This window comes from Panthera pardus, unplaced genomic scaffold (assembly GCF_024362965.1).
Source record: "Panthera pardus isolate Hobbes unplaced genomic scaffold, ASM2436296v1 HiC_scaffold_5, whole genome shotgun sequence".
Taxonomy (NCBI): domain Eukaryota; kingdom Metazoa; phylum Chordata; class Mammalia; order Carnivora; family Felidae; genus Panthera; species Panthera pardus.
In genome coordinates this window covers 15451849-15473988 of record NW_026526980.1, presented here as the reverse complement: position 1 = coordinate 15473988, position 22140 = coordinate 15451849, and the positions used below count along the sequence as shown (strand labels likewise).

The following is a 22140-nucleotide window of genomic DNA, read 5'->3' as shown; positions in this document are numbered from 1 at the left end:
AAGACCAGCTTACTGATGTGTTGGACACAGTGCCAGACATACTCCTCGGTGAATATATATTTTTAGGGAATTTGTTGAACATATAACGCAAGGCATGTCGTTGGTACCTTCTGAGAACAGTATGGTCATTGTCTCCACACATTTCACTGATCAGGGGCTCAGATACCACTTGTCTGTCTGCACCTTAAACCCTACATCTTTTGGACTCAGTGCGAATGGGAGCGTCCTTCCTCTTCTTAGTTCAAAGATTCCACTCTTATTTCAGGAGATTCTAAGTAAACAATTATCCCTGACCATCCATGATGTAGGCAGGCCCATAGACACCTGGGTGCGTGTGTGTGTGTGTGTGTGTGCACGTGCATGCTGTATTTGGCAATGCCCTGAGGTCCACTCGAAAAGAAAACACCAATTGGACTGCTATGTTTGTTATTTGTGTTTTCAACATCCATTCCACCTTGTCCCAGTAACGCTTTCTAGCCCCTTCCCATCTCATCGCATATGCTTGAGGACAGGTTCCAAGCTCCACCCCCCCCACCCCCCGCCCCAGCTCAGGCATTGAGTGTGTGACCCAGGCTTGAGCCAATTAGCACATCAAACTACCCTGGTCACAGTGACTGGCACAGAGGTGGGCATGGGACACCGTCAGAGGTGAGATATTTTCCATGCTCTTCTGTGCACTGGGACTTGAGAGGATGAGAAGCCTAGAGCAAACTCTGCCATCCTGTTGCCATGAAGTTGACTCTGTTTGGGGAATAGTGCTCATCCAGAAGAAGAGAAATTGATACGGAGGAAAGGAAGGGAGGGAGGGAGGGAGGGAGGGAGGAAGGGAGGAAGGGAGGAAGGGAGGAAAGAAGGGAGGGAGGGAGGAAGGAAGGAAGGAAGGGAGGAAGGAAGGAAGGAAGGAAGGAAAGAAGGGAGAGAGGGAGGGAAAGAGGGAGGGAGGAAGGAAAGGTTAAAGAGAGGAAGAGAGGGAGGGATGGAAACCAGGTCCTAATGATATCACTTGAGCCCTTGCACTCAACCATACCTGAAACCAGCCTAACTGATTGAGTTGGAGCTAAGCCTTCTCTAGACCGTGACTTCACACAACGTGCAACCCGGGTCCTGAGAGACCAAAGGCTAGACAGACCATCAGCATGTGAAGAAGTGACTTCAATTGAACCAAAGACCACTTACTGGCCACCACACCATGTCCCCTCCAGCTAGGAAGTAGCCTTTCACTGTGTCTCTTTTGGTCTTCACTGTGGACTGAAACAAAGAAGAAGGGTGGGTAACAGTCAGAGGCATCCCGAAGTGCCAAAGCCATGGAAAACCAACCGGGAGTCCAGCAGGCCAGATCTGGACAGCAAATATAGGGTGCTTTGGACCCACGGTTTTTAAGAAGATTTTAATTTGAATGCTTTAGAGGAGACAAATTCTTCAGGTCAATACAACCCCTGCTCATCGCTAGGATAGCTCATAAGGGGCACCATTTATTGAGTGTTAGTGCTACATAGTGTCACAGGAGCACAGCCATCAGACGCCCCTAAGCATCTCTGCGCTTTAGCTCATGTTAATCCTTACAGACTCCTATGAAGTTGGTATCATGAGGCCCATCTAACAGATGAAGAAAATGAGACTCAGAAGTAAAGTCACTCTAGTGCCTTTGTTTCCTGAGAGCGGAGGTGCCGGGAATTCAGGTCCAGGTCAGCCTTGGGAGCCCATGTCCTTAGCCGGCCAACAAAACCGTCTTTAGAAGGAGCGAGCTTCTAAGCATCGAAGGTGTTCGAATAGACACATTTCGGCTGCGAAGTGGCTTGTCTGATCTTGGCAAGCAGTTGCACGTCTCTGAGCCTGGGTGCGAACGCCGGTGAGGGGATTCTTACCGGGTAGGACATGGCAGGAAATGGCACCTTTTCATCCCTGCAAATGACCTTGCTATAGAAAACCGAACCTGAGGCTCATTCCGGCTCATTCCTGACACAGGAAGTATTTTTTTAAAATAAAGAACTCCAGGGGCGCCTGGGTGGCTCAGTCGGTTAAGCGTCCGATTTCGCTCAGGTCATGATCTCGCGGTCCGTGAGCTCGAGCCCCGCGTCGGGCTCTGGGCTGACAGCTCAGAGCCTGGAGCCTGCTTCGGATTCTGTGTCTCCCTCTCTGTCTGACCCTCCCCCGTTCATGCTCTGTCTCTCTCTGTCTCAAAAATAAATAAACATTAAAAAATATTTTTTTTTTAAATAAAAATAAATAAATAAATAAAAAATAAAATAAAATAAAATAAAGAACTCCCGGGGCACCTTGGTGGCTCAGCAGGTTAAGTGTCCTCCAGCTCAGATCATGATCTCACGGTTCATGAGTTCGAGCCCCACATTGGGCTCTGTGCTGACAGCGTAGAGCCTGCTTGGGATTCTCTGTCTCTCTCTCTCTCAAAATAAATAAATAAACTTAATTTTTTTTTTTTAAATAAAGAACTCCTTGAAAGGGATTATGTAAATCCAGGGCTCCCAAACTAGTAATATATCAGAGACTCCTGGTCCTCTTGGGAAAATACCGATTCCCAGTGCCTCCAACCTCACCCTAACTTAACCCTGACCCCAAGGCTGTCTGACACGAAAACTCTTACTCTCAACAACGTCTCCTCCGTCTCACTATGTCCTGCTAAGAGCGGAGGGCAGGGGAGTGTGCAGAGAAAGGTCTTTGGAACGTCCAGCACTTGCATCCCCTTGTTGACTTGGAGGAGGAAAAGCTAAGGGGTAGGAGTAGAAAAATGATGTATAAATAGTTGGAGCAAAGTGGGGACACCTTGGGGCTCAGCTTTCAAGTCTTTTGTACCAAATGGCCTAAAACCCAGATAGCAGTATCTTCTCTTCAGCATCCTTATCCCAAAATTACTCATGTTCTGAGCATGGAAGGAGTTCCTAGGGGCACCTGGCTGGCTCAGTCAGAGGAGGGGCATGTCATTCTTGGTCTTGGGGTCACGAGTCTGAGCCCCATGCCAGGTGTAGAGATTACTTAAACAAATAAGAACTTTAAAAGAATAAAGAATTCCTAGAAGTTGGTAAGTAAAAGAACAAGAACCTAATGAAAATGGGAAAAATATATGAAACCGTGCATCACAGAAAGGAACGAAGTGGTCTTTAAACATATGTAAGGGTGTCCAGCCTCATTTATTATAAGATAAATGCAATTTTTTTAGAGAGAGGGAGCGTGAGTGGGGGAGAGGGGCAGAGGGAGAGAGAATCCCAAGCAGGCTCCGTGCTGTCAGCACAGAGCCCAACACAGGGCTTGAACTCTCAGACCGTAACATCATGACCTGTGCCAAGGTTCTATGCTCAACCAACGGAGCCACCCAGGCACCCCAATCCTGTGCAACTTTTAAAAAGACAAGGAAGCTTCTATGCACTGATATGAAAAGATATCCCAGAGATCATGATAGGTGAAAAACAGCAAGGTAAAAAAACAACAGTATAATAACCTACTTCCTATTTAAGAAAGAGGTAAATCTACATGATAATATTTGCTTGGATTTCCATAAGGAAACTCAAATTAATGTACAAACAAGGTTACAACAGTGGTTACTCGTGAAGGGAAGGGTAGTAGTGAAATTTTCACTATGTTTTTTTTAATGTTTATTTATTTCTTTTCTTTTCTTCTTTTTTTTTTTTTTTTAGTGTTTATTCATTTTGAGAGAGAGAGAGAGTGGGGGAAGGGCAGAGAGAAAGGGAGAGAGAGAACCCAAAGCAGGCTCCGGGCTATCAGTGCAGAATCTGACTCAGGGCTCGAACTCACAAACCTTGAGATCATGACTCCTGAGCCAAGAACAAAAGTCGGGACACTCAACCAACTGAGCCACCCAGACCCCCCCTAAGTTGCTTTTATTTGAACCTGGTGACTGTATTGCCTTAAAAAACAAAACAAAAAAAAAACTGGGGTGCGTGGGTGGCTCAGTCGGCTAAGCGTCCGACTTCAGCTCAGGTCATGATCTCAACAGTTTGTGGGTTCAAGCCCCGTGTCGGGCTCTGTGCTGACGGCATGGAGCCTGGAGCCCACTTTGAGTTCTGTGTCTCTCCGTGTCTCTTTGTCCCTCCCCTGTCCTTGCTCACACACTCTCTCTCTCTCAAAAATAAAAAACATTAAAAAAATTGTTTTAAAAAGCTTGCTTTAAAAAAGAAAAAAGAATATGGGCTTCAAAGTGAAGGAGATATGGATTCTAACCCAGCTGTGCTAACTTACTAACATACAAGGAGTTTCCATTTTTGAGCCTCAGTGTCCTTATCTATAAAATGGGTACAGCAGTAGCGTCTTCTTCATAGACATCTGTGCAAATTACATGACATAGCATGAGATGAAAGTGCCTAAGATAGCACCTGACCCATGGTCAACTCTGTATTTTTACAAGTTTAAAGTTCTAATTACTTTACGACCTTGGGCGAGTTTCTTCCTCTGCCTCCTCTGGCCTGGCTTACCCAAAGTCCAACAGCCAGGACGAAGAGGAAGTACAGAACCAACACCGCGATGTCACCTGGCTCCAGGCTCCTCTGGGGAAAAGCCTCCAGGGGATCGGACTCCGTGGGCTGAGGACTGCTGGAGCTGCTCTCCATGGTCCTGAGCAAACTTTCAATCCTGCGGGAAGTGCAAAAGCGGGTCAGATGCCAGCACCAGAGCTACTTCCTCACCCTCTGCGTGGCTACCTCCTTGGAGCAAGCGAAAGGACACCTGTGGAGACATGTGTAGTGGGGACAGATCCCCCAGGAAGGCAGATCCACCCACCCACCCACCCATCCACCCATCCATTCACTCATTCATTCAGCAAACGAACGATTTGAAGTCACATCAAATCAACAGCTACTTTTTAGCAACTCAGCCACTCACTCGGCAAAATATTAAGAACAAACTGTGAACAGTACAGATGGTTTCATCATCCCATCCCACTTCAGGAGCACATGACCAAGAGTGAGAGTAAAACAAGACACTGGAGTTATTTCCCATTTCTGAGGAACCTCGGAGGTGGGCAAGAGTCGAGCCAACATCTTGTCTGAGGGTCGGCGGGACACTAGTCTTGTTCCAATGTCGGCCAGGCCCGTAAAACTGAATATATTTTGTAATATATATAGCACCTCCTACATCATTCTAAGTGTTTACAAACCTGTAAAGTGGGCACTATTGTTTTCATCCCCATTTTACAGATGGCAAAATTGAGACACAGGGAACTTGTCTAAGATTAATATGGCTCAAGTGGCAGAGACAGGACTTGAAGGCAAATAATCTTGCTCCAGAATCCATGCCTTGAACCACTGTGTCCTCGGCTGTTTCTCAGTATACTGTACTTCTGTGGGCAATTTCAGGGATTCCTATGGGGAACGGAATGTCCCCCTCAAGGATGGGCACCTTCTAATCCTCAGAACCTGTGAATATGTTAAGTTACATGGCCAAAAGACAATTGAGTTTACAAACAGAATGAAGGTTGCCAGTCAGCTCTCCTTAAAATTGGGAGATTTAAAAAAAAAAAAAATTTAAAAAAAAAAAAAAAATGGGGCGCCTGGGTGGCTCAGTCGGTTAAGCGTCCGACTTCGGCTCAGGTCACGATCTCGCGGTATGTGAGTTCGAGCCCCGCGTCGGGCTCTGTGCTGACTGCTCAGAGCCTGGAGCCTGTTTCAGGTTCTGTGTCTCCCTCTCTCTCTGACACTCCCCCGTTCATGCTCTGTCTCTCTCTGTCTCAAAAATAAATGTTAAAAAAAAAAAAAAATTAAAAAAAAAATTGGGAGATTTTCCCTGAAGTATCTGAGTGAGATAATTGCAACCACAAAGGTCTTTTTTTTTTTTTTTCAACGTTTTTTATTTATTTTTTTTGGGACAGAGAGAGAGACAGAGCATGAACGGGGGAGGGGCAGAGAGAGAGGGAGACACAGAATCAGAAGCAAGCTCCAGGCTCCGAGCCATCAGCCCAGAGCCTGACGCGGGGCTCGAACTCACAGACCGCGAGATCGTGACCTGGCTGAAGTCGGACACTCAACTGCGCCACCCAGGCGCCCCATCACACAAAGGTCTTTAAAAGTGAAGAGAGAATCCGAAAAGAGAACCAGCATGAGAAGGATTTGGACCAATGTTGCTGGCTTTGAAGATGGAGTAAAAGGGCCCACAAACCAAGGAAAGCAGGCAGCTTCTAGAAGCTGGGAACAGAAATGAACGCATTCTACCCTAGAGCATCCGAAAGGAATTCAGCCGTGCTGTCACCTTAATGTTAGCCCAGGGAGACCCATTTAGAACTTGTGACTTCCAGAACTGTAAGATAATAACCCTGCATCGTTTCAAGCCACTACCTTCTGGTGATTTTTTGCAGCAATAATTGGAAACTAATAAGACTCCTAAGGGTGATTTTCAACCATAAGCGATTTGGGCATGGACTTATTCCCAGTGTGTGACTCCACTCTGGAGGTCTGGGAGTGAAAAGACTCATGATGCCCCCCACGATGTGCCGCCCAATAATGGGGAAATTCACTCGTCAGATAACAATACAGAGATGGTCCATATGGGGAGGTGTTCAGAGACAGATGTGTTTAGGATTCAAGCTCAGGAGCTGCGCCACTGGCTTCACCGCTCAGCAATCCTTAGAACGGGGACAAACTCCCTAACTGGGCGATAAGAGTATATATCCATAGATGGCTGAGCTCATACCTGGGAAGGGTGGAATGCAGCATTCGCACAGCTGTGCTTAATCAATTCTGGCTCCTTTTCTTATCACCATCACTATTATTTTCTACAAGATGCAGTGAGTGAGGTAAGGACCACTTCATTGTCAGCGGAGGAATCCAGCCAGTAGCATATAAACTGAGTTTTGAAGAATGAGTCGGTGGTCCTACACGTATGAGCAGGGATGGGGAGCATCCCAGGCCAAGACCACAGCATCTACACACTGAGGGGTGAATAAGCATGTCACGTTTAAGGAATCGCCAGATTCTCGCCTGAGTATTAGGTAAGATTAGGAAGAGGGGACTGGGCAGTGGGGCCGATCAGATATGAAGGTGACTATCTCAGCCCTTTGATGTCATTAAAGGATTTTTATAGGGTCAGCGATTCCCAACTTCTCAGACATCAAAATAGCAAATATTTTTATAAAGATTTTTAAATCAATTTATTTATTTTGAGAGAGAGAGAGCGAGCAGGAGCAAGGGAGGAGCGGAGAGGGAGCAGGGAAGAGAGAATCAAAGCAGGCCCCACGATGTCTCCATGCAGCCTGACGCGGGGGTCAAACTCACAAACCCAGAGATCATGGCCTGAGCCGAAACCAAGACTCAGACACTTAACCGACTGAGTCACCCAGGCGCCCTCGCACATCACTTTTTAAAAAGTCAATACAATGCTCTAAGTCCGAAAGAAATAAAAGGAAAGCCATTTATGATAAACTGATGAATGCTTCAACATATCACCCATCTGCCGACTCCACGGGAGACCCCAAGGGGAGACCCCAAGAACAGTCAGATACTTGTACCCACTACGCTAAGTTTTGAACTTAAGGGAAATGAGAAAGTCGGAAGCCATTTTAGTGCAAAACCTCAGAATCAAAAGTGAATCTGCAGAGGAACAGCACCAGCATCAACAGTGTGGGGGTTGGGGTGCTGACCCTCTTGTGCAGCCGAAAATCCACGTGCGGTTTTTGACTCCCCCAAAATGTAACTACAAATAGCCTACTGTGATTTTAAATGTTACGGAAAAGTCCAAGCAATACCATGTTTTTAAGACACAGCACTGAAAAATATTTGAGACAATGCTATGAAGATAAAAGCAGGCACATTCTTTGCTTTAAAAACTTTGGGGCGCCTGGGGGGCTCAGTTGATTAAGTGTCCGACTTCGGCTCAGGTCACGATCTTGCAGTTCGTGAGTTCGAGCCCTTCATTGGGCTCTGGGCTGACAGCTCAGAGCCTGGAGTCTGCTTCAGATTCTGTGTCTCTGGCTCTCTCTCAAAAATAAATAAACATCAATCAACAAATAAACAAATATCAAAAAAAAAAATTAAATTAAAAACAAACCACTTGGTGTTTCATATACCCTGGAGCTCTAGTCTATAAGCATGTTGTTCACCCACATGCAAGTCTGGAACATCTTGAAAGTTCATGCTGCATGGGGCAGTTCTGTGCATTTCGGGGAGTCTAGCATCTCTGGTCTCCATGCACTGAAGGCCAGTGGTACCCCCAAACGACTGTCATAAGCAAAGATGCTCCCATACTTTTTCAAAGCATCTCCTGTTGGGCAGCCATGCCCCCACGGCACACCTGTGCTCTGGGTTAAGGGACAAGGGAGTTGTAGGATCCAATGGGGGTGAGGGTAGGTTGACTAGAAGCAGGAAGGTGACCGTGTAATGCCACAGACTTTAGATGAAATCTAGAGGGGCGTGCGAGAGGATGTGAGAAATAACTTGGGGTTAAAATCAACAGTGCATGGGGCGCCTGGGTGGATCAGTCGGTTAAGCGGCCGACTTCACCTCAGGTCATGATCTCGCGGTCCGTGAGTTCGAGCCCCGCGTCGGGCTCTGTGCTGACAGCTCAGAGCCTGGAGCCTGTTTCGGATTCTGTGTCTCCCTCTCTCTCTGACCCTCCCCCATTCATGCTCTGTCTCTCTCTGTCTCAAAAATAAATAAACGTTAAAAAAATTTTTTTTAAAAATCAGCAGTGCTTGGGGCGCCTGGGTGTTTCAGTCGGTTAAGCGTCCGATTTTGGCTCAGGTCATGATCTCACGGTTTGTGAGTTTGAGCCCCGCACTGGCCTCTGTGCGGACAGCTGGGAGCCTGGTGACTGTTTCGGATTCTGTGTCTCCCTCTCTGTCTGCCCCTCCCCTGCTCACACTCTGTCTCTCCTTCAAAAATAAATAAACATTCCAAAAAAATTTTTTAAAAAATCAATAGGGCTTGGTGATTAATCAACAGGGTAAGGATTGGGGAGTAATTTCCCGCAGACAGAACAGCCTGATTACCTGGGCAAGCTGTTCCTTGTTCCTAGAATACGTTTCCTCATCCTCAATAACTCTTTGTTATGGGGTGGGGGAGGCTGTCCTGTGCAACACAGGATGTTTAACAACCTCTCTGGTAGCTACCCACTGGATGCCAGGAGCATCTTCTCCCAATTGTAAGAGCCACAGAAGTCCCCTGGGTGGAGAACAGGACCTTAGAGCCCTATAAGAGGGGACTGGATGTTCACTTAGACAAGATGCCTCAGGGGGGCGCTCTATGATCTTATGTTTCCTTCGCATGCCAAGTATGACTTTGAACTTCTCCCTGGGGCTGCACCTTGCCTAGTTCTGTTGGGAGGGTGCTCACAGCTTCTCAGACCTAATCTTCCCTGGAAGGGAAGACCCAAGCAGCCATGGGTCCACCGCATTTATGGAGGGGAAAGAGGGAAGAAAGAGAGAAGGAGGGAAAGAGGGAAGCCAGCCAGTAGTGGGCAGACCCAGCTCAGACACTTACTCTGTCCTAATACAGGAGGAAGTTGAGTAGCAGAAGCCAGGATCCCCCTCACCCAGCAGTCAATCAGCCTAGATTTCATGGCAATTGTCATCTGTGAAATGGGGTAATATCCTGCTCCGGACCAACCTAACTGGACCAGACACCTGCAAAGTCTTTGTTCAAGAAAGTGGGAAGGGAGGCTAGTTTCTTGGGTCAGAAGAGAGGCTCGTAAAAAAGGGTCTTACCAGGAGAGGCACATTTTGGAGGCTTGGAGAGGCACATTTTGGAGGCTTGGAGAGGAAGGGGCTGGACGGTCCCTCAGGGTAGCTCAAGGGTGAAATCCCTATTAGGTAGGTAGGGTCAGTGCACGTGATCAGCCAAGAAGCTGTGGCCGGGGGAAGTTTAGCATCATGTCCACAGCCAGGGCTCGAACCCCGATCTGTATGGTTTCACAGCCTGTGTTTTTAAACACACCGACCTGCTGCTTCCAAATCCAGGGGCTTCGGGGAAGGTGAGGGCTTAGAGCTCAGGAAGCAGTTCAAGGCGGAGATTGATGCAGAATGGAGGAGTAGGGTGGATGGTTCTAGAACCCAGCAGGTCTGAAAGGGAGGAAGGAGGGGCAGTGGGTTGAAGGGTGAGGCGGCCCCTCCCCCAGCTGCCCCTTGCAGGCCTCTGCCCGCCAGGCACCGAGGGCGGTGGGAGCGGATAAACAACTTATTCATCACAGCTCCGGGCAGGCTGGCACCGACTCCAGGCTCTTCCTGGGTCCCAGGGAGGTGGGGGCCCTGCCAGGGGCCGGGAGGGACCGGCCCGTGGGTGTGGCAGGATTAGGAGCGGGGATCAGAGAAGCTGTGAACCCCAGCGCTGCTGGTTCACCCACATGCTCACAGGCTCAATGAGCCCCTTCTGAGCAAAATCTGTGAGCACTGTGGACTGGAGGCATGGAGATCACTTCTCATCTGGTCAGCCTGTGAGGCACACACCAGTCCCCTTTACAGGTGGGAGACGGAGGCATGAAGAGGGAAAAGTGAGCTGGGCTCGAGTCTTAGCCACTTGCTTCTAGGTCACAGTAAATGCCCAGCGGTAGGATTCGAACCCAGGTCCTCAGCTGAAGGAACCTGCATTACCCGACACTGGCTGTTCTGTCGTTATTTCCTTCCTCCCTCCCGCCCGTCTTGCCTGCCTGCTCCCCTCCTCCTTCCCTCCCGCCTTTTCTGTTCTTTTCCACAAGCATTTATTAGGCACCAGCTGTGTGCCAGGGTCTGTGCTAGGCACAAAGTAGTGAGTGGGGCAGACATGGCCCCTGCAGCTCTGTACGTGAGAGCCCTGTGCCCTTGCGCTGTTCTAGACGGGGCCAAGCTGGGGGTGGGGTCCGGGTTCACCTCCTGGGAGGGACCCTCTCTGTATGGGAGGGCAGGGTTAGCGGGAGTGCGGACAAAGCTGTCCTTGTAACAACAGCTTTGTTTGTAAGAACACCCTGCCCTAGCAGTCACCCATGGGCCGGAGAACAAAGGAAGCCCAGCACCCAAGGATGTCAGCCTACCCTTTTCCTTTTAGCCGGTTACATAATTTGCCACAGCAGATGTGGAAATTTTCCACACCCCGGTGCGAGGAAAAGACCGGGAAATGCGTCCACAGGTGGGGTGGGAGCCCTAGGTTTCTTAGGCTGGTTCCCCTGTGTGCGTCCACTGCCGGGGGTCAGATTTACATTATTCTTTTTTTGAGAGAGAGAGAGAGAGGGGATGAGCAGGGGAGGGGCAGAGAGAGAGAGAGAGACAGACAGACAGAAAAAGAGAGAATCTCAAGGAGGCTCTGTGCTGTCAGCACAGAGCCTGGTGCAGGGCTCGAACTCACAAACCATAAGATCATGACCTGAGCCGAAACCCAGAGTCGCTCAGCCCAGGACGCTCAACCGACTGAGACACCCAGGCCGCCCCTACATGATTCTTTATAACTTACGTGTCTGGAAACATTTCATCACAAAAGAAACAGAAACAAACAGAACAAGATTTACAGCATAACAGCATCTGCATATATTAAACACATGCAAGACACAAAATAGTTTGACATATTTTGCCAGGACGCAGGTACATTTGTCAAACCACATTATTGGGGACAGGAAATAAAAGAGACAGACAGACAGAAACTAGGGAGGGGCCCTGCCCTGACAACAGACAACAACTATTTTCCTGCAAGACTTAATTATAGACCAAAGCTCTCTGGGAAAGAGCTGCCCTGATCGAGTGTAAAGATACTTGCACTGCAAGGGCCTGATTCAAATCCTGGCTCTGCCTCGTACTAGCTCCGTGATCTTGGGTAAACAACTTCTCTGAGGCTCAGTTTCCCCATCTATAAAATGGGGGTAATACCAAGACCTATGTCACAGGCTTGTTAAAAACTTTAAGCAAGTCCATTATATAACATGATTAAGTCTAGAATACTTGGTGTATCCTTGTCCTTGTTAGAGAAAAAAAAAAAAAAAAAAAAAGAGCCTGGACTTTGTGGTCAAGTGGATCCTGGCCACCTACGTGTGTGAATCTCATTTTAAATCCACAACACCCCAGAGGTCAGGTCTCTGATTAACCCCATCGAACACGGGAGAAAAATAAAGCAGTGGCACCGGGCCCAAAATCACACTGCTGGTAAATGACTGAACCCAGGTGCAACCCAGGCTTACCGCCTAAGTCTGTAACCGCTGCCTGGCAGGGAAAATGCCAGGGGTGGGGACCTTCAGGGATGACCTTGTCTCGTGATTCCTCAGACAGAACACGTCCAATTTGGGGAGCACGCTGTTGGAGGCCAGTACCCGCCACGACGCTCAGCGGCCACTTTGAACAACCTGCCGCTTGCAGACGCCCAAGAGCCTTAAGTCATGCGTTCATTCATTCACTCACCCGTCCAGGGGTCCGTGGGCACCTGCGATGTGTGGGGGGCCCTGTGCCCAAGCGAGATGGCTACGAGGGCCATTGCCAGGGCCACACACTGTCGAAGCACTTAGAGGGTCTCCTTCTCAACTCCCGGAATCTATTCGTCCCTAATTCATTCCCTTCCACCTCCCAAGCACGGCTGAATCCATCCATTTTCCCTTTACTTCCAGGCGTCCATCCATCCCAAGCCAGCACCACCTGGGTCTACACTAGGGCGAGGACCTCTCGCCTCGTCCCCTTCCAACCCACCCCTCGGGTGGAAGCCACAGGGATCGTTGACCATAAGTCAGATCAGGACATCACTAGCCTCATCTCTCACCGGCCCTTGAGCACTACTCTGGCCTCAGGGTCTTCGCCATTCTGTTCCCTCTGCCTGGAATGCTCTTCCCTCTCTCCAGCCTCGGCTTGACCAGCTCCTATCCGGGCTTCAGATGTTATCCTACCATCACAAGCCCAGAGGAGCTCTCTCCCCATCTCAGCCTAAATCGGGTCCTTAAGTTATTTGCCGTCATAACAAAGGTGACTTTTCCTCACTGTTGAGTCAAACAAGATGTCGGGTTGGTATGAGTCATCATTGGCCGTCCCCGCTACTGTAAGCTCTTGGAAAGCAGGGACCATGTCTGTCTTGCTCACACTATTCCGAAGCTGGCACTCAATAGACATCTGGGTAGCACACATGGGATTTCCAGTAAAAAAAAAACAAACAAAAGGGGAGCCTGGGTGGCTCAGTCGGTTGGGCATCCAACTTCAGCTCAGGTCATGATCTTGCAGATTATGAGTTCGAGCCCTGCGTCGGGCTCTGTGCTGATGGCTCAGAGCCTGGAGCCTGCTTCGGATTCTGTGTCCCCCTCTCTCTCTCCCTCCCATGCTCCCCCTCCCCCTCCCATGCTCATGCTCTCTGTCTCTCAATAATAAATAAACATTAAAAAAAAATTTTTTTTAAACAAACAAAACCATGGGATTTCCAGAGCTTTTGCTATATACCCTTGCACGTTATGACCCCTCCTCCCCCAAGTCCTATCCCTAAGGACTTCGGGAGGGCACCTCTCCCTTGCGCTTCTCCAGAATCATCCAGCACAACACCCACTGTCGGAAAACCAGATGTTGTGGGTGAGCTCATGGCTGTGGGAGCGGAGTCTCGGCTCTGCCTCTCACTATCAGTGCAAACCTTCCGGATGGCTGTCTGTCTCTCTCTGTGAATCAGGGTGGCTGTGTCCTCCGCAGGGACTGACCAGGCCCAGGAGGAGGAGGCCAGTACATGTGCCAGCACATTGCAGTGAAACTCAGATTTGCCTTGTAAATAGCAGCCGGGCAGGCAGCAGCCTATCCCTCTGGCCTTTCAGGGGTTTACAAAGATATTTCCACCCGCATTATCTCTTTGGGTCCTTGGGAGACAGCACGCCTGCAGGCTGGGCTGGGCTGGGGTTTACATTCCCATTTAACAGATAAGAAACCTGAGGCTCAGTGAAGTGAAATGATCCACCAACTCCGAACTTGGGAAGTGGACGAACGAGGACCAAGCCTGGGGCCACCGGGCTGTACCCACCCCCCCCAACAACACACACTCCATGTGCCCGGTAGAGAGGAGCTATGCTCCCACCCCCGGCTCACAGCGGGAGTCCTCTCGGCCACCAGGACCTCCCTTCCCCAGACCAACGTCCCCAGTGTGGAGAATGGGCACCGGGTTGGGCAGGGTGCCAGCAGGGAACCTTACCTTCCTCTGATGCAGGGCTCACCTGCCCTGGGGCCTGCCCGTGGCTTCTGAGGCAGAAGGAGGTTGTGGAGAAGGGCCCCACCCCCCGCCGGCTCCTCCCCCCTCCTAGCCAGGGGACAGCGGCCGCCCTCTCCTGCACCGCCTACAGCTGAGAGCCTCCTTGCAGGTCAAACTCCAAATTCCAGCCCCACTACAGGCAGGGGTGAGGAAGAGAATGATATCCCCAGGCACCAGAGACGGTGGGCCCAGCCCTGAACCCCTGAACTCTGTGCAGTCCCCAGTGGGGAGGAGGGTAATCCCTGAGCTCCGCCCACACAGCCTCCACCTGGTAGGGTGCCCATGGCAGGGAGGGGTAGGAGAGTGGCAGGAGCCCCGAACTGTCCTGCTTCACTCACCCACTCCTCCACTGGCCCGCCTCCACGCTGGGGACAGGCGGGCTTGGGACGAGCTGGGGGAAGGGGGGAGGAGAGATGCGGGGACTGGGGGGGGGGGGATAAGGGGGGAGGCAGGGGACAGCGGAAAAATCCCAGGAGGGCACTTGCAGCCACGGCCCCATCACTGCAGCAGCAGTAACAGTGACCACCCTTTGTTCAGCCCCTTTTGCCGGGTGCTCTCCGGGCCAAGGCAGGCAAAGACAAGCGTCTGGAGCCCAGGGGAGCTATGGGGAACGACCAAGCCACGGCCCGAGGGGCCCGCGGCACCGGGACAGGCAATGGAGGACAGCGCAACACTTCCACTGGATGTTCAGAGCATTCAAAAAAGTTTTGAAATAGACACTAGCATTTACAAAGCATGAGACTTTAAACAAGACTGATCTCCCACTTTCGTAGAACATTCTGAAGATCTGGGGGGCGCCTGGGGGGCTCAGTGGGTTAAGTGGCTGACTTGGAGCCTGCTTCGGGTTCTGTCTCCCCCCCTCTCTGCCCCTGCCCTGCTTGCACTCTGTCTCTCTCAAAAATAAACATTAAAAAAAAAAACAAATCCATTATGAAGATGTGGCCACACCAGGCCCACAGTGCCACATGACAGCCACTGGCTGGAGTAGCGTCGTGGCCAATTTGTTTCACCACAGACCCCTACCTCCAACCCACCTTCTTCCTTCACCAGACCCTGCTGGGCCCTGGGTGTGCAGCACCCCCACCTTGCAGCATAATTCAGAAAGGACAGTGATAATGAAGGTGCGTCATGTTCGTTCTAAGTGCTCTCTCTTCACGTCTTCGCTCACTTGGTCTTTCCAACGACCCTGAGACAGAGCCTGATTATCTCCCTTTTACTGATGAGGAAAGAGAGAGGGCCAGTAACTTGCCCAAGGTCAACGAGAGGTGAGCAGCAGACTTAGGATGGGAACCCAGAGCCCTACAAGAGCGGGGGGGGGGGGGGGGGGGCTGGGTAGGGGGACAGCAGGCAGGTTCCGGGGTCAGAGCGAGGAGGCTGGCCAGGTGGGGCTGCGGCCCACTGGAGAGCATGTGTCCCTGCTAAAGGGGGCAGTCATGGCTCAGCTGTCATGTGAGGAGGAACACAGGCCCAATGGTGCCAGACCTTCCGATTGTTCTAGAAAACTGAAAAGTCCAGAATTTTGTGTAAAGTCTCATGACTGTCCGGGATCATAGCCTGAGCCGAAATCAAGAGTGGGACGGTGGACCGACTGAGCCACTGATGCTCCCAGAGTGGTGGGGTGGCCCCCCAAGGCAGGCTCCACGCTGCTTGACATTCTCTAGCCCCTTGCCCCCCACCCCCACCCCACTCCCAGCTGGAACTGGAGCTCTCTCTCTCAAAAAAAAATTTTTTTTAAATAAAGTCTCAGAAAATAAGTGAGAAGTAAGTCTCAGGGCTGTTAATCTGTAAAAGCCGGGCGTGGCCCGCTGGCTACCCCGAGAACAGCACGACCACGTGCAAGCACTTTTCAGAAGTTTCTTCTAAAGTGAACATACCCCTCCCAGCTCCGCGGCCCAGCAATTGCACGCTCGGGGTATTTCTCTAGGGATGAAAACAGACGTCGCCACGAAGACTTGTACACCGAGGTCTGGCTCACCGCTGCCCCAGGTCGCACCGCGGGGACGGGAACAAGCAGGTGCCGTCACGCTCCGTGGAAAACCACGCTACTTTTCCGTAGCAACAAGCTGCCGACAGGCGCCGCCGCGGCTGAACCTCGGAGGCCGAGCCAGACGCGAAGGAATAGGTACGTACCTTCTGAACCCGGGGCCGGGGCGCAGGGGTGCGACAGCCTGGCTCGGTGCAGGGGGGTGGGGGAGCCCGGGGGCGGGGGGCTCCGAGCAGAGCAGGGACGGCCGCAGGCCTCTGACAAAATCCAAAGGCAGAGAAACTTTCTCCAAAGTGCTGAAAATACCTGCAGGTGTGTGTAAGGAAATGTGGGACAAAGGTCAGTGGACCCAGGCAGGTGGGCTGTAAAGGTCAGGGCGTTGTCGTCCTGGGGTAGATCGCGGGTGGGGTCTTGCTGGCTCCGGGCGGTCCTTCTTGCCTGAGGGGGTAGTTTTGGTTCCCATTAGGGGATGCTTTGCCCTCCGGCCTTTTGCCTGAGTTAAGAGATCAGCTGGAGGTAACTTAATCAATGAGAATGTTTGAGGTCAAACTTAAATAAGGTCAAAAATAAATAAATTAAAAATAAAAATAAAAATAAAAAAAGATGGGGCGCCTGGGTGGCTCAGTCGGTTAAGTGTCTGACTCTTGGTTTCGGCTCTGGTCATGATCTCCCGGTTTCATGAGTTCGAGCCCCCCATCGGGCTCTGTGCTGACTGTGGAGCCTGCTTGGGATTCTGTCTCCCTCTTTCTCTGTCCCTCCCCCATTTGTGCTGTCTCTGCCTCTCTCAAATAAAAAATTTTTTTAAATAAAAAAGAAATAGTACAGTTTTATACAGTTTATAAGTAATAAAGATATATATAAATATTGTAATAAATATGACATTTACGTTGGGGGGGGCGGGAATCTGTACATTTGATCGGATGCAGGAGGCAGAAAGGGAGAGGCTAAGGGCTAGAAGGTCTCTGGGTGGGGAAAAACACAAGTTTTAAAACAGGTCTTCTGGGAAGGTCTCACCTCTGTGCAAACTCCCTCTGGCATTAAGTTTCTCTTTAAAAATGTAACAGACACCGCCTACTCCCCCTCAGGTGCCCCTTAGGAAATTGACCAAAGACCTGACTAAAAATAAGTAGACCATAAAATGTAGAACCCAAGGAACCCTGGGGCCATAGACCGCCCCTCATACCACCGAAATGGTCAAGGGCATTCACTTCCCAATGCCCCCTCTCTGGAAAGAGAGCTTTCATACTACTCTTACTTTCTGGTCTTTTCTTTTCTTTTTTAATGTTTATTCTCGAGAGGGAGAGAGACAGAGTTCCAGCAGGGAAGGGGCAGAGAGAGAGGGAGACACAGAATCTGAAGCGGGCTCCGGACTCTGAGCTGTCAGCACAGGGCCTGTCGTGGGGATTGAACTCATGAACTGAGAGATCATGACCTGAGCCGAAGTCGGACGCTTAACTGACGGAGCCACACAGGCACCCCTCTTGCTTTCTGATCTTATACTCTAATTAACTTTTTCCTGCTGCTCATTTTATTTTGTGTCCACCTCTTCATTCCTCCAAGCAGTGAGACAACAAATCCCAGGTATCGGGGTAAAAAAATCCTGCAACAATTCCTTAATAAAATAGGACAGAATGTACCAACAAGGAGTATGCACATACAGCCCGTGTTTCTCTGATGGCAGAGGCTGTTGTCCCCGCCCCCCCCCCCCCCCAAATACCACCTCCCAGCAGCTGGTCCCATTCTACTGTTTCCACTGGAGAACGCAGTCCCAATGTTTCCAAAGTGCCTGATTTTTAAGAGAAATCCCAAAGCCTGGTTTTTATGTGTAAGGTTCGGCAAGTAACTCGATATTAACAAAAAAGTTAAAACATTGTAGTTTGTGAGAGGACTGGGTGGCTCAGTCGGTTTTAAGCATCCGACTTGGGCTCAGGTCATGATCTCGCAGTTCATGAGTTCAAGCCCCACATCAGGCTTTGTGCTGACAGCTCAGATCCTGGAGCCTGCTTCCGATTCTCTCTGCCCCTCCCCTGCTGGCTCTCTGTCTCTCAAAAATAAAAACATTTAAAAAAATTGTAGTTTGCAATCGCTGATGTAGCGATTTATAAGAACCTATATTTGGTCTCCGTGCCTGTTTCTGGCACCAAGCTCGCAAATCCCTTGGAACTTTTTGAGCTGATGAGAGAGATCAAGGAGACTTTTGTCATGTTAATGAGGTGACTTTGGGACCCACCCAGCAGGGTAGGGGCTGGGTGTGATTAGGGTTTGGAGCCTTCGGTCCCACCCGCTGACCTCTGGGGGATCGGAAGTTGAATAAATCGCCAATGGCAATGAATTAATCAGTCATACCTGTGTAATGAAGCCTCTATAAAAACCCAAAAAGGACAGGGTTTGGAAAGCTTTTGGGTTGATGAACACGTGGGGGTTGTGGAAGAGAGAGAAAGAGAGAGAGGGCATGGAGCTTGCACCCTTTCCCCCACTGCCTTGCTCTACGAGCCCTTCATAATATACAGGTGATCTAGCAAGTAAAACGTTTCTGAGCTCTTCGAGCCACTCTAGCAAATTAATCCCACGTGAGGAGGGTGTCTTCGTATCCCATCTATACCGGGTGGGTCAGAAGCACAGGTGAAGTGGGGGAGGGGGCGGTCTCATGGGACTGAGCCCTTAACCTGTGAGTTCGGACACTGTCTCCTTGGAGACAGTGTCCAAATTGTGTCGAGGTGTGGGACACCCGCTGGTGTTGCAGAACCGCGTGGTGGTGTGGGGAAAAACCCACACATCGGACTCGAGGTCAGAGCGTCCCTCGGTGTCCCCATGTCACACCCCCTCCTACTCTGGAATCCAGGCTGAGCTCCTCCAGGTTGGAATTCCTTCCCGAGTTTTCTACAGCCTTTTAGAAACCCACCTTCACCCACCGCACACTTACCTGTCAATGCTGCTATTTGTTCTAACAACTGAAAGAAGGCAAACCCTAAACCCTGCTGCCGTAGGCGAGCTTTCCTGGGTGGTTCAGAGGAAACCAGGTACGTCAAGTAAAACCAAGTAAATAAAAGCAAGAGGAAAACAAGACACTTTTTTTTTTTTTTTTTTTTACTTAGTAACTGTGAGACCTGGGCCAAGTCACTTTCCTCCCTGTCCAAAAGGATGTTTTTTTAAAGAAAGTGTTTATTTATTTTTTAATTTACATCCAAGTTAGTTAGCATATAGTGCAACAATGATTTCAGGAGTAGATTCCTTGGTGCCCCTGACCCATTTAGCCCATCCCCCCCCCCCCCACAACCCCTCCAGCAACACTGTTTGTTCTCCATATTTTTGAGTCTCTTCTGTTTGTTTTGTCCCCCTCCCTGTTTTTATATTATTTTTGCTTCCATTCACTTGTGTTCATCTGTTTTGTGTCTTAAAGTCCTCCTATGAGTGAAGTCATAGGATAATTGTCTTTCTCTGACTGACTAATTTCACTTAGCATAATACCCTCCAGTTCCATCCACGTAGTTGCAAATGGCAAGATTTCATTCTTTTTGATTGCCGAGTAATACTCCATTGCATATATATACCACATCTTCTTTATCCATTCATCCACTGATGGACATTTGGGCTCTCTCCATACTTTGGCTACTGTCGATCATGCTGCTATAAACATGGGGGTGCATGTGCCCCTTCGAAACAGCACACCTGTATCCCGTGGATAAATGCCTAGTAGTGCCATTGCTGGGTCATAGGGTAGTTCTGTTTTCAATCTTTTGAGGAACCTCCATACTGTTTTCCAGAGTGGCTGCACCAGTTTGCATTCCCACCAACAATGCAAAAGAGACCCTCTTTCTCCGCATCCTCGCCAACATCTGTTGTTGCCGGAGATGTTAACGTTAGCCATTCTGCCAGGTGTGAGGTGGTATCTCATTGTGGTTTTGATTTGTAATTTCCCTGATGATGAGTGATGTTGAGCATCTTTTCATGTGTCGGTTGGCCATCTGGATGTCTTCTTTGGAGAAGTGTCTATTCATGTCTTTTGCCCATTTCTTCGCTGGATTATTTGTTTTGTGGGTGTTGAGTTTGATAAGTTCTTTACAGATTTTGGATACTAACCCTTTATCTGATATGTCGTTTGCAAATATCTTCTCCCATTTTGTCGGTTCCCTTTTAGTTTTGCTGATGGTTTCCTTCACTGTGCAGAAGCTTTTTATTTTGATGAGGCCCCAGCAGTTCATTTTTGCTTTTGTTTCCTTTGCCTCCGGACATGTGTTGAGTAAGAAGTTGCTGTGGCCAAGATCAAAAACGTTTTTGTCTGCTTTCTCCTCGAGGATTTTGATGGCTTCCTGTCTTACATTGAAGTCTTTCATCCATTTTGAGTTTATTTTTGTGTCTGGTGTAAGAAAGTGGTCCAGGTTCATTCTTCTGCGTGTCGCTGTCCAGTTTTCCCAGCACCACTTACTGAAGACACTGTCTTTATTCCATTGGATATTCTTTCCTGCTTTGTCAAAGATTAGTTGGCCATCTGTTTGTGGGTCCATTTCTGGGTTCTCTATTCTGTTCCATTGATCTGAGTGTCTGTTCTTGTGCCAGTACCATACGTCTTGATGATTACAGCTTTGTAATATAGCTTGAAGTCTGGGATTATGATGCCTCCTGCTTTGGTTTTCTTTTTCTTTTTTTTTTTAATTTTTTAATTTTTAATTTAAAAAAAAAAATTTTTTTTTAACGTTTATTTATTTTTGAGACAGAGAGAGACAGAGCATGAATGCGGGAGGGTCAGAGAGAGGGAGACACAGAATCTGAGACAGGCTCCAGGCTCTGAGCTGTCAGCACAGAGCCCGACACGGGGCTCGAACTCACGGACTGTGAGATCATGACCTGAGCCGAAGTCGGCCGCTTAACCGACTGAGCCACCCAGGCGCCCCTGGTTTTCTTTTTCAAGATCGTTTTGGCTATGCGGGATCTTTTCTGGTTCCATACAAATTGTAGGATTGTTTGTTCTAGCTCTGTGAAGAATGCTGGTGCTATTTTGATAAGGGTTTGCATTGAATCTGTAGATTGCTTTGGGTGGTATCGACATGTCAACAATATTTCTTCTTCCAAAGGGATGTTTTTACTGCTCACTTTGCAGCAGGATAAATGAAGAATAAACAACATCTGGAGAGAAGCCCCCGACCTGGCACATCGGCTCCTTCCTTCTCCCCACACTTAACCCCGTAGTTAACCATGAGCTGCCTGGTTGTCACTGAGAATCTCAGGCCTTCTTTTTCTCCATGTTGGATCCAGTGAGGAAAAGGTGCACTTTTTTTCTTCTCTCTCCGCCTCTCTCGCTCTTTTGCAGTTTTGTTTGTTGCCCAGGTCCCGGTTCTCACAAACCTGGAGGGTCTGCCTTGGCTGCAGGACAGTGGTGGGAGGGCAGCGGGGCAGGCGGGGGTGGGGGGGGGGGGGGCGGGCCGACCCCTGTCCTCATTCTGTCTTCTCTGCTCCTCGCTGTGTGTTCTGATAGACAGGACTCAAGTGCTCTGAGTCCATATTCCCTCCTCTGCAAAAAACAGGATGTCATAATCGTACCGAGGTGTTTTGTCAGGAAGACTCAATGAGGCGATACCTACAATGGTCTTTGTAATACTAAGATGCCACATTTCTTTTTTTCTCTCATCATTTTGCGAATGTCCAGTGGAGTTTTCCAGAGGCCACGTGACATGAGCTGTCACAACAGACTGAACACAGGAGCAGGTGTGAGAATCCAGCCGTCTTCTATTAACCCAGACATTCAAGAGCTGGCAGTATGCGGAGTAATGCCACCCTTCTCACCGAATCTTTCAGGAAAATATGGTTACTTTTCATAAGAGTGTAATTTATTTAACATGCAGTGGTTTGCTATTGTTACTTTTTTTTTAAATTTTTTTTTAACGTTTATTCATTTTTGAGACAGAGAGAGACAGAGCATGAACGGGGGAGGGTCAGAGAAAAAGGGAGACACAGAATCTGAAACAGGTTCCAGGCTCCGAGCCGTCGGCACAGAGCCCGACGTAGGGCTGGAACCACAAACCGTGAGATCATGACCTGAGCCAC

The 22140-nt window shown here is 49.3% G+C and overlaps 1 protein-coding gene across 2 annotated transcripts in view; it reads right to left on the bottom strand.

Annotated features, from left to right (window-relative positions):
- The window catches only part of SLC5A11 (solute carrier family 5 member 11), a 48330-nt gene extending 34029 nt beyond the window's left edge, over positions 1 to 14301 (bottom strand). The window contains exons 1-4 of one of the 2 annotated variants that reach the window (XM_053894291.1): positions 14058 to 14301; positions 9895 to 10015; positions 4446 to 4695; positions 1177 to 1248 (exon numbers count right to left, since the gene is read on the bottom strand). In XM_053894291.1, coding sequence (XP_053750266.1) covers positions 1177 to 1248; positions 4446 to 4580 — 207 coding nt within the window. In that variant the 5' untranslated portion in view covers positions 4581 to 4695; positions 9895 to 10015; positions 14058 to 14301. The remainder of the gene's footprint in view (positions 1 to 1176; positions 1249 to 4445; positions 4696 to 9894; positions 10016 to 14057) is intronic. The other variant, XM_019430422.2, reaches the window with a different exon arrangement.
- Positions 14302 to 22140: the final 7839 nt, after the last annotated feature.